General features: G+C 39.1%; 1 protein-coding gene across 3 annotated transcripts in view; it reads left to right on the top strand.

The window, feature by feature from the left end:
* Positions 1 to 12,010, top strand: part of LOC119120378 (protein diaphanous homolog 3-like) — a 45,553-nt gene that overhangs the window by 274 nt on the left and 33,269 nt on the right. For 2 of the 3 annotated variants that reach the window (XM_037247211.1, XM_037247208.1), the window contains exons 2-18: positions 116 to 286; positions 1,009 to 1,041; positions 1,401 to 1,580; positions 1,673 to 1,777; positions 2,033 to 2,163; positions 2,532 to 2,606; positions 2,834 to 2,903; positions 3,876 to 4,012; positions 4,303 to 4,408; positions 5,194 to 5,304; positions 5,421 to 5,539; positions 5,779 to 5,895; positions 6,704 to 6,822; positions 6,899 to 6,963; positions 7,160 to 7,252; positions 8,008 to 8,331; positions 9,060 to 9,174. In XM_037247211.1, coding sequence (XP_037103106.1) covers positions 158 to 286; positions 1,009 to 1,041; positions 1,401 to 1,580; positions 1,673 to 1,777; positions 2,033 to 2,163; positions 2,532 to 2,606; positions 2,834 to 2,903; positions 3,876 to 4,012; positions 4,303 to 4,408; positions 5,194 to 5,304; positions 5,421 to 5,539; positions 5,779 to 5,895; positions 6,704 to 6,822; positions 6,899 to 6,963; positions 7,160 to 7,252; positions 8,008 to 8,331; positions 9,060 to 9,174 — 2,029 coding nt within the window. In that variant the 5' untranslated portion in view covers positions 116 to 157. The remainder of the gene's footprint in view (positions 1 to 115; positions 287 to 1,008; positions 1,042 to 1,400; positions 1,581 to 1,672; positions 1,778 to 2,032; positions 2,164 to 2,531; positions 2,607 to 2,833; positions 2,904 to 3,875; positions 4,013 to 4,302; positions 4,409 to 5,193; positions 5,305 to 5,420; positions 5,540 to 5,778; positions 5,896 to 6,703; positions 6,823 to 6,898; positions 6,964 to 7,159; positions 7,253 to 8,007; positions 8,332 to 9,059; positions 9,175 to 12,010) is intronic. The other variant, XM_037247210.1, reaches the window with a different exon arrangement.

Below are 12,010 nucleotides of genomic sequence, written 5' to 3'. Positions count from 1 at the left end.
CATCTGAATAATAATAATAATAATGTCTTCGACTTTATGCAAAACTGCAACCTCTATTTGGGTCTGTCAAGCCGACTTGCAGCGTTTGACAAGGATATGTTGTAACTCCACACAGGTCGAGGCCGTGACGTCGAGTAGATGCGCATAAGTGAACAACATGGACACTTACGGTCAGCGGTTTGAAGCCGCGTCGGGACGAGATGGTAAATCGCACAAGAAGAAGGCTTCTTCCTCTTCCCACCTCAGTACACCATGCAGCGACGAAGGAGACCGCAAACCCAAATTTGTAAGTTTTGCATCACTTTATAGCACAGGTGTCAAAGTCAAGGCCCGGGGGCCAGATACGGCCCGCCACATCATTTGATGTGGCCCCCGAAGACAAATTGTGCATCAAATTCGTGTGTCATTACTAGAATTGCAAATTGTCTTCGCTTTTAATATATATTTTTTTAAATATTTGACCAGTTTTTACTCATCCGATTTGAAAACGAGTTATTTGTCAGTTTGTTTTGTAGCTTTTACTGTATATAATTTGAGGTGCTCATACATTTATTTGGGTTGACAGTCATAATGGCCCTCCGAAAGAAGCTATGACTCCAATGCGGCCCGAGAAAAAAATGAGTTATTATAGGAACATTTTCCCAATATGGAGTCCTATGCAGAATTTCTCAGAGAACATGTAAAAACTAAAAAGCTCTTATTGGCATCACTGCTTAATGTGAACTTAATTTGCATTGCTGTTTATTAGTGTCATTATAGAGAAAAAGAATATTGCAAAATGGTTGATGACTCTGCACATCTTGGAATGTTGAATGGATTAGTTTTGCACCAACGGTACCAGGACAGTGTTGTCAACAAAAATGTAATCATTTTTTGGAATAAAAAAGCATGAAAAACCTCCAGCTGTTCAAGACACAAATACTAAGATGACAGAAAAGTCTTGATTACATGCAGGGCAGTGATACTTCATGAAAATTCATATTGTTTTTGTCTGTCCTCTATTCATAGCACCTACAATTTAGAAATCTCACTGATGACATGGTAAGATATTTAAAAAAAAAAAACAGTCCTTCCATTTTCTTGCCTGCAGACTAACTAGCATGACTAGAACCATATTCTAATTTGAAACTCTGACATGTTTTTATTAGCAGACATCGCATTCATTAACAAAGAAAAATATTTTCCTTTAATTAAAAACAATTACCAATCTTCCCTTCACGCTTTCTAACCCCATTCATGATTTTCTCTCAAAATACAAATGGGATTTTTTTCGAATGCAGAATGCACTGTTGACTTTGATAATTATTACTTTTTATCTAAATTAATAGTCATTTTCAATAGGCTCTGCCTTTTTATTTTATTTTGACTCTGTCTTTATTCCCTTTCCTCTTTGCTTCTAGCTGGACAGGTTTGCAAGCATTCGGATCCCCGGTAGCAAAAAGGACCGGCCAGCCATACCGCATTCTAAATACAGTGCCCCCGATTGGTCTGTATTTTCATCTTCTAACTCCCAGTTTGAGGAACTTTCGTCAAAGATCACTTCAGAAAAAGAAATATTGGCACTGTTTGAAAAGATGATGGTATGCAAGTAATATCGGGACATCCTGTTACCAAGGATATTACAACAAAAAAAACCTTTTTGTGTTTCAAACTTTTGTCCATTTGATTGTAGGAGGACATGAACTTGAACGAAGACAAGAAAACTCCCTTGAGAGACAAAGACTTGAATACAAAGCGAGAAATGGTCATCCAGTATGTTTGTACTGCTTCAAAAACGGTGGGTTTGATATTTCACAAGACGTTCATCCTCATGTTTTGCTGGCCATATGTAACAAGTCCCGCTTTGACGTACTTGAAGGTGCACTGTTTGCTTCTCAGCTTTAGAGATGTTCATATTAAAGGAACCTCATGGCCGAGGCCTTGAGAACAGCATGTGTAAAACTGCTATGGTGGTGTAGCAGAGAATTGTTGTATTACAATATATATTTTTTCCTCACTTGCATGTAAAATATTTTCTTTTTCCTTCCTGCAGGGTAGTTTGAAAAGCAGCTATCAGATCTCTCCTCAAGAATTCCTGGGAGAACTAAAGTCTGGGGTGATGGAAGAACGTCTTTTTGCTTGCCTCGACTCACTGCGTGTCTCACTGACGAGCAATCCCGTCAGGTACAGTGCGGCAAAGATAAAACGACTTCTTCCGACACTTTTTATTGCTCCCGTCGTTTGAATGAGAATTTCCCTCTTGTTTTGATTTCAATGATATGTCACAAGTTCCTTCACCTTTTTAAAAATACCTTTTTAGAAAAGCTCGCCTATAAGTCTCCATTTAAAAACTGAAGGTGACTCAGATAACAGTCTTCATTCTATAATAAATAAATGAATAAATAAATAAACACAAAAATAAGTAAATAAAGGCTACATTTGTGCAAACTACTGGGACAAAATTATATTTAAAAAAAATATATTAAAAAATTCATAGCATACTCCCTAATTTGATGAAGTACATATCTCATCACTGTTTTGTTTTTTTCCAGTTGGGTGCAGAGTTTTGGACATGAGGGCCTTGGACTGTTACTTGACATTTTGGAGCGATTGCTGGCCAACAAACAGTAAGTTTTAAATTCAAAGGTGACTCGCCTTTTTTAATAAATGTTAGCAAAACAAGTCTTTGCTCAGACGTCTTTGCTCAGACATTCTGTGCATCGCTCTCTGAAAATGAATAGGCGTTAAGTCCTTCTTTGTTCCAAACTCAGATACAGGCGCCAGATTCTCTGTGACCCTGTGCAGGGTGAATTGTACACAATATGGATTGATTTTGTTCATTTTCTGACTCTAGGCAGGAGAGGATTGACAAAAAGAACCAACATAAGGTTATCCAATGTCTAAAAGCCTTCATGAACAACAAGGTAAAATACACTAACAGACACTTTTCTCGACTCAGAATGCTGAACAGTACAAACTTGCATTAATAACGCGCTTGCACCTGACATGACGCGTCATATGCAGCAATAGAGAAGAGTTGCGGCAAAGATGTTTACATTTGCAAAATTAGACTTTGCCTGTGCGCAATCATTTGAAAACAATGTTAATTAGGCTGCATTTAATTTGTGGCCCAGCAGCATTCCAATTATTTTGTCGAAGCCCCCCCCCCTCGCTATATGCGTGTCAGTAAAGAGGAGCAGCAATGTGTCGGCTTTTTATTTTAGTAAACTAATTAAACATGTTATCTTTGTTTTCCTTTACTGAAAGTGAGATGTAGATGCGGTCGCCACGTGCATGTTTGGAATCGGAATGAAAAGCATCTGTCATGATGGGATGGTGAAATTGATCATTTGCAGAGTTGTTTGGGAGCAACGCAATGTGGCGGCACAAATTAGGGAGCAGAGTTAACAAGCCAGAGAAGTCAAGTGTGAGGAGCTGAGACGCTGTTTTGTTGTCTTCGACCGACACACACGTTCATGTTGAGGCATTCTTTTTGCAAACTCTGCTTTTATGCAGAATGAAAACTGGTGTTGTTTAATTGTATTTATATTAAAGATTATATATTTTTTTCTATTTATTTTTTATTATTATTATTTTTTTTTATCATTGTTCTTTCTATTTATTGTATTTATTATTTTATAATGACCCAATTTTTATTTCCCAATTGAGCTAAAATGATTTTGCTACGGTCTAATGCGCCATTAATCAATATCAAGGGCATGAAGAGGTCCTTGCACCGAATCTCGCAGAAATCAAACTTCCATCTGTTGTACATCCACTATAAGATTTTCCCCTCGTCGCTGCCGAGGCACTGTCGTAGTTTTCTTTTCCTGGGCCAAGTCATATGCTTGATTCGTTTCACCGTGCAAATGAAACGATGTGCTTGTTTATTGCAGTATGGCTTGGATCGAATACTTGGGGAGGAAAGAAGTCTTGTGTTACTCGCAAGAGCAATAGATCCCAGCCAGTCGGCCATGATGACCGATGTGATGAAGCTGCTGTCGGCCATCTGCATTGTGGGCGAAGATAATACGTATGTTCTCACGTCATTTTGTTTTGGTTCAAACAAGAGTTACAATGCTTTGTTTTGTTATCGTAATTTTAAACCAAATGCTTTTAAACAGTTTCAATATTGGTGTAATATATAAAAGTTGGGAAAAAACTAAAAATGATGTAGTGCAACTTTTTATATAGTTTCATTATCGATTGATTCACTGCCCAATTGAAGCATCTACGTGTTTTAAAATGACAAAATATCGATTGATACATTTTACATTCACCATGATGACCATTCACCACTCCTGGTTCTGATGTTTTCATTAGTTTGGAGAAGGTCCTCGAAGCCATCACCACAGCTGGGGAATGGAGAGGCATTGAAAGATTTCACCCCATTGTGCAAGGACTTCGAGATCGATCTGTGCAGTTACAAGTAAGGGCAAAGAGGCGGCGTCTCAACTTGGGAGAGCTATTCAAGTGGCACTTTTGTTTTTTAAACATATATTTTATTGATTATGAAAATATTTTTGTTGCTTTTATATGTACCAGTCAAGGTCAAAATGTTTTCACACATAATGTAGCTATATAAAAGCTTCATATAAAAAATAAAAAAAACAGGACATCTTTTACTTTACAGTTTACTACCAGTAGCACTTCAACATGTCCGCCATCTAGTGGCCAATAATGTTATTACAACATAGAACTGATGCAGTAAAGGAAGCCGTTTCAAAATCAACTCATCTGTTTGCCAATGTAATCAAATAGAAATATAAGTAATACATAACGATACATATATAATGAATAATAATTACTTGTTCATCTTTTTCTGGAATCTCGTGTTGCTATGCTATTTTTCATCCACGACTTGATGCAATCAATAATTGATTTGCGTGTGACTATTGAAGCGGCAGACCCAGAACTAAACTTAGAGGCCAGCGAAAACCAGCTTCCAAATGATCTAATTTTCCCTTTGATTGACTGTTGGGTTTTATATGTCTACAGTTGTTGCATCAATATTAAAATCAGACCTCCCCAGTCGGAGGCTGGAGAAAACAGGCATGCATTAGTTATGTTTCTCTTCGTCCCGGGCGAAAAGCTCATTTACGATGAATGTCGGCGACTCGGCGTGCTCATCGACTGTAAGAGGGATTCTGTTTGTCGCTGACCCAAACGTGCCCCTACCCCTTTTTGATGTTACTTTTCCATATCATATTTCAGGTGGCATGCATGCAGTTAATCAATGCTCTCGTAACATCACCTGACGACCTGGACTTGCGGCTACACATCAGGAATGAATTTATTCGTTGCGGCCTTAAAGCCATTTTACCCGTAAGTACCACCCCGCTGACATCCGACTTGTTTGTATCCACACTTACGTTGTTGATAAAGTTGTAACGCTCAACACTTGCAATGTCTTTACCGTATATTCTTTATTTTAAACGTAGCAACTGTCATCGGTGAGGAACGATGCCCTTGACATTCAGCTAAAAGTATTTGAGGAGCACAAAGAAGAGGACATGATGGAATTCTCTCACAGGCTGGAGGACATCAAAAGCGAGCTGGAATATCCTTTATAGCATTAACCCAATATAGTGAATGTTCACTCTTAGCGTGTTCTATTTAAAATGAAAATCCACGCCACATAGTGGAGGTCAAATATTTATGAATAGATATTAGATAATACAAAGTGTGACACACTTTGAATGCAACGATTCCCCGGCTATTCATTGAAAAGGATGTTTTTTTATGGTTACAAAGCATTGCTTCCATTAATCTGCCAGTCCTCGCCTTGACTCTTTTTACTGATGCGGGGGACGTGTTCAATATTTTGCTGAATATGGTGAAGGACAGCAGTGCGGAAAACTATTTCGTCTCCATACTGCAGCACTTGGTCCTCATTCGCAACGACTACTTTGTCAGGTCTGTTAAGATGGTGAAGGACAGGCCCGTAAAAGTTGACATTTCTGTTTTCCATCAAAGGAATAATTGTTCTGTACGTTGTGATGCATGTGATGTTACCTTAGAAACAACATAAGGCACGTCACTTATCATTCTTCAAAGTCTTCAGACTACTTGTATTTGATTTGTACATAGTTGCCCATCTGCTTGTTACTGGTTTTTTTCTTTTCAAACGCTACCTTTTGTTGAGTTTTTATTACCCAATACCCTTGCAAGGCTGAGCGGTATTGAGAATGGATGGATGGCCTCGCTATGACCTTTTTTTAATCTTTCACACAAGAAATAGCGTGTACAGTGGAAGTTCGATTTAACGGACTAATAAGGGGACAGGGTCCGTCCGTTAACGCCGTTTTGTTGGTTAAATTGTTTTCAACCGCACACTTAGTGCGAGATCCGACCAATGTGAAATAGTGTGATCAACCATTGCTATATTTTTACTTCACGACAACCTTTCACAGTCTGCGGACGGGGCCATTTTGCTCTTATAACGCCCATGTGGGCCTTAAAGGCTCCGAATGGCATCAACTAAGCGAGAGAATGTCTCTTTCATCTGATAGCAATCTAGTTTCCACCGCTCGAGAGTAATTCCCCCCCCGTCTTCTTTTCTGGTACTTTTCAAAGTCTTTCGTTTAGTTGGATCACCCACAGCAGTGTGGGCTTTGACCAAAGTTCACTTGATCAAAAGACGGAGCACTAATCAACAACAATACGGCTTGTTTTTGTGGTCGCAGTTTTCTTACAACCTTCAAGTTTGGCTTGTCACTCTCAGGTCTCAATACTTTAAGATCATCGAGGAATGCGTGTCGCAAATTGTTCTGCATCGCAGTGGAACAGACCCAGACTTCAGTTATCGTAAACGGCTTGACGTGGACTTCAGCCACCTCATCGGCAAGTCACTTTATTTTGTACATATTGGAGCTGCAAATTTGATTAACTGTGTTTTTGTTGTTGTTGTTTTTTATAGAAGTTTGTGCCGAAAAGGCTAGATTTGAAGAGTATGAACAAAGAGCTTCTGAACTGGCAGAAAAGGCAAGTATTGATATTCTGAAGAATCTTTAAGTTTGAAGTCAGTTTGAGGAGCTTTCAATTTGTTGTAGATTTTTAACAAATATAGGTAAACCTATTTGTGAAATGGGTCACCAGGTAGCGCCCTTCAGATGGGAGCTTAAGTTCATTAACTGACATGTCCACTCTAAAATAAATGACACTTTTTTTTTTCTTTTAGCTTGATGAAGAGTTTGTAAAACGACAGGAGGCCCAAGCTCAACTGGTCAAGTGTGAAGAGAAGATAGCCGAGTTGCAGGCTTTCAAGTCGCAGGTATTTAAGCTGGTGGTCTCAGGTAACGCGTTCATCTGTATTTCCGATCGCATGCAAAACATGCTTTATGATGTCAAACTTTGACTTATAATATGCCAACACAATTTCAAGTTTCTTACAATATATGGTGTGTTTTTGTTTTTGGTACATAGGCTTTAATGTTTTATTTATTTTTTGTCGCACCCAAGTATATCATTTTGATTTGTGTACTGGTAAACCGATACATAGTTTAATGGTCTCGGCACATGTCGGCCATTTCTGACGCTCTTATCGCCATTCGGTGAGGGCAAATTGTCTTAAAAGCAATTTCTTTTGACAACGCTCTTCCATTTTTTTCTGGCCCACTACCCCTGATCTGCTGCCTCAAAAGAGGATTTTCATTTTCTTTGCGAGATAAATTTTCAATTTGAGAGCAAAGAACACTGAAGGAATACTCAACTAGCTGTGTTGTGTAAGCTTTAAGAAGGGTTCTTACACACAGTCTGTCATGGGTCTTAATATTCTAACTCTAAACACTCACCATGAATCATTGAATCCGATATTCAACATCTCGATAAATCCTCCTCTCCATTAAAGCTGACGCCACGTTACAAACATAAATTGTGCTTGCAGGGAATTTGTGAGCACTGAAGAAACCCTTTTTTTCCAAGTGTGTTACTTAACACATTTGCTGACAGACCATTCGGCAATTACCAAATCTAATGTTTTTTTCCTCTCTATCATTTTATGTGCATAATTTTGGTCCTTCTATCTAGGTTGGAGTTGGACCAGGGGTTGTGTCAGAGGTGTTGTCGTCATCATCGTCATTACCCTGTGGCTCTTTGCCCAGTAACCCGGCATCTGGTTTACCAGTTCCTCCTCCACCGCCTCCACCACCACCACCTCCTGCTCCTCCATTACCTGGTTGTCCAGCACCACCCCCTCCCCCTGGAGTGCCTCCTCCATTCGGTGCCCCTCCCTTACCCCCAGGATTTGCATGTGCCTCAAAATTGTCCGCTGGCCTTCCGCTGCCTTATGGCCTCAAGCCAAAGAAGGAGTTCAAGCCTGAGAGCTCCACTAAGCGCCTGAATTGGTCCAAGGTAAGTACAAGTGTGACGACTTTTGAAAAATATGAATACATCTCAATTTTATACAAGCCGGGTTAGCTTTAAAGTAGTGATGGCAAAATGAAGCTTCAAATTTGCTTCATGAACCAGTTGTATTTTTTTTCTTTTAAAATTCTATACTAATATCTACAGCATTAACTGTTCATTGAGTCTTGTAAGTTACCAAAAGTTTGTCAAACTTCAATTCAGTGCCCCCTTTTCTCCACTCTTAACTTTGTCCCTGATATTTTGTTGGCAGCAGATCAAGAAAAGCCTTGTTTTTGCAGACCAGAACAACAAGGTTCTTTGAGTAGACGGCAATTCTTGAAAATAACAGATGATCATATGCTTCTGTTCGATCACACTGAGTGGCACCTCTACAGATGTTGTTCCCTGCGGAGCGATATTAGTTCACACGGCAAATGGTGTTAGTTTGTGTTGTGATTAATTATTTAATACCCGCTGTAGAGAATGGAGATTTGTACAGATGTTCAACCAACTCAAACATATGCTTGCAATACCAAACGAGCATTTTACAAGGACAGGTTGAGGGCTGCATGCAATACCGACGTACAAAGGATCAAAACTTGTGAAATTTAAAAAACAAAAAGCATCTTTGAATATACAGTATACTAAATATGTGCATTACTTTTAATGTCATTAATTTGTGCATTTGCAAATGACATAATTGTGTAATTTTGGGATTTTTCTTTTCTATCCAGATCAATCCCCAGGAAATGTCAGAAGGCTGTTTCTGGGTGCTCGCTAATGACGATCAATACGCAAAGCCGGATTTGCTCAGCAGAGTTGCTCTCACCTTCGGATCACAAAGAGCAGGTAAGACTTTGCTGCGTTTGTCATTTTTATGAGACCCAACGTTCCGTCTGCGCTAGATTTATCATTACAGTGTATAGATCTTTGTCGCGTAGCAATCACCAAGTGTCGCATTAGACGTATAAATATTACTTCAAGAAAAAACGTCTTCAAGGGTCTGCCTTCTATTTTTGTGAACTCTTTTCTTGCCTATAGAAGTGTCACTCGCTTTAAGTGTGGCCATTTGATTGCTTGTCTAAAATTAGACTGAAGAGGGTTTTAGCACGGAGGAGTTTTTGTTAAAGCAATTATTGCTCTAGTGTCTGTTCATATTTGTCCTTGATTTATTCACAGCTCTTTCCTCGCTTGTCCCGTCACTGACATCGATGCATTATTCATCCAGGTCTTAGCTACCTGTCAATTATACGCCTTTTCACTCAAGGCAGCCCCCCCCCATTCACACACGTGCACACGAACATTTTTTTTTTAACATGAAAGTACATTGAAAAGCTAAACCGATATTCAAAGTTGTGATTTCTGGAACCCATAAGTGGCAGTGAATACTATCTGCAGAAGATTGCATTCCCCTTTTCGGAAAATGACCCCAACCATGACACTTTGGTTCACGCCACACAATCAGAAATTCATTTTTCTGCAATTTCTACTCACGTTCAGAGAAGAGCAGAACGCTCAGAGCACTCCGTCTATTGACTACTGTTTTGCATTACATGCTGCAGTTTTACATTTGGGAAAGAATGCATAAAATATTTTCCGTATTCCAGATGGTTTGTGGCCATCTCGGTTGTTTTCTTCTTGTTTTCTTGCAATCCCACCGGTGGTTATAAGCGCAGCATGACTGATTCGTTCAGCTGGTAGTGAGAATTGCCGTTGGTGTGTGCCTTCTCAACGTGTTTGTATTGTCTTATTATCACGGTGTAGTGTCTCATTTAAGAACAACATCTGGATCATCATTAAAGATTTAGAAGGACACCATATGAAGCAGTTTTCAACTCATCAAATTTTCATTTCTATCCTCGTCCTTTTATGACATTGGGGTCCTTACCGATGTTGACTTAGAGCGAGGAGTCCCAAGCGTAGGGATTTATATTAAAACCCCAATTTATAAACGGGAAACTTTTTTCAACTACCAAAATTCACCTTGATCCAACTATTTGGGTGACTCAAAAAGTTGTGTCGCAACTTGAATAAGCCCAAAAAATTTAGTTGGTCCCCTTTTGCGTTTTTGACCCAACGCTTAACTCCCAACCCACATTTATGAGCTTGGACCAGTTAACAAAGATTTTTTTTTTTTTTTATCCACCAGAAGTTTTCAAACCATAATAAAGAAGCAAATAAACCCTACAAAATAAAGTTGCTTAGATATTTGCCTATGCCTATACTGAGCAAAACCTATGACACACTATGATGCAATAGTTAAACGTGCATGTATTGTACTTGACACCTTGATAATAAACAAGCCACAAATTTGACAGTTGTGATAATTAACATAGACCTAGAACTTGTATTGTCCATTAAAATAAATGTCACTGATCTGGTAAGATTCATTTTGTCTTGTTTCGGGTCCTACGTGGCTTCACACTTGGGTGTCTTTGACAGAAAGCAAGGTTCGTATTAGAACAATGACACGCCACAGTGCTCGCGTCGTCAACTACCGCCTCATATTTTTGTCTACACGAGGCGCAAAATGCAAATTTTGACCCGCCGATTGCGATGCGGCTTATTTGGATCCTTGAATTAGCAATGTGAGAAGTGGTTACCACCCTTGTGTACTTTTCTAACAAACATGGCGTGCCCACTTCAAATGCCTCTAAAATGACAAATCAAAACTCTTGATGACTAAAGTACGTGACCTATTCTACTGCCCACACTGCTCTTCTCACGAGTAATGTCCCATTTGCGCTATTCATCAGGACTAGAACTAAATGGGTTGGAGAAAGACGAAGAGAATTAGAGCAGTGGGGAGGAGGGGATGAAAGGATTTGACAAACACTAGGTGTTTTTTTTTTGGCTGAATATAATCTCATAAATGAAACTCTTTAAATATAAAAACAATCCTTTTAAAAAAAAAAAAAAAACTCACTTCCTCCCTTATGCTTTTTTTTTTTTTCCTGTGACATTTTTCAAGAACTCCATTAGCTCTGTAATGGCTTCATGCGGCTGCCGAAATTTTCTGTCATTATGAGAGCACTCATCAGCTGTATAATCATGAAAGGTTCTTTTCGTTGTTGAAAGGCAAGGTGTCATCATGTCCAATGCATGGCTGCTCTGGCCGTTCTCTTTCTTATAATGTACAACACAGAAAATAAGAACATAGCTATCGCGAATCACAGAAGTGCATCATATTTATAAAAAAAAAAAAAAAGCAGTAATTTATCTCCATTTTTCAGAGTCACTCTTCTCCGTCATTGTTTTTCTGCTCAAATCCAGCCACCGTTTTTTCAGGCATCAGCATTTCAATGTCTTCCCAATTTGTGTTTTTATGTCCTCACATCACCCAAGTAATGGGTCGGCTCGTTAAAAAGATATTTGCTTTTGCAACATTTGCCTGTTGTGATTTTTCGTCCACATTTGCTTATGTTGAGGTCGGTAAGACGTCTCGACGCAGACTTGCCTGCGTCAAAAATGGCAAACGACTTTTGAGATGAGGGTGATTTAGAAAACCTCAATCCACGAAGAGACTTGGGAAATGTTAGTGACTCAGACGGAGCTCGCCTTATTTAACATTTCATAGAGAGGCTAATGTCTCATTTGTTGTTATGGAACTCACGTTGCTGTGTGTTTATACAAGTGACCTTTAGAGGGCACTACACCACCGAGAATCCAGCCGACGGTCAAAATC

Source organism: Syngnathus acus, chromosome 3 (assembly GCF_901709675.1).
Source record: "Syngnathus acus chromosome 3, fSynAcu1.2, whole genome shotgun sequence".
NCBI lineage: Eukaryota > Metazoa > Chordata > Actinopteri > Syngnathiformes > Syngnathidae > Syngnathus > Syngnathus acus.
The sequence above is the reverse complement of the archived record's forward strand: the minus strand, read 5'-3'. Positions and strand labels throughout refer to the sequence as shown.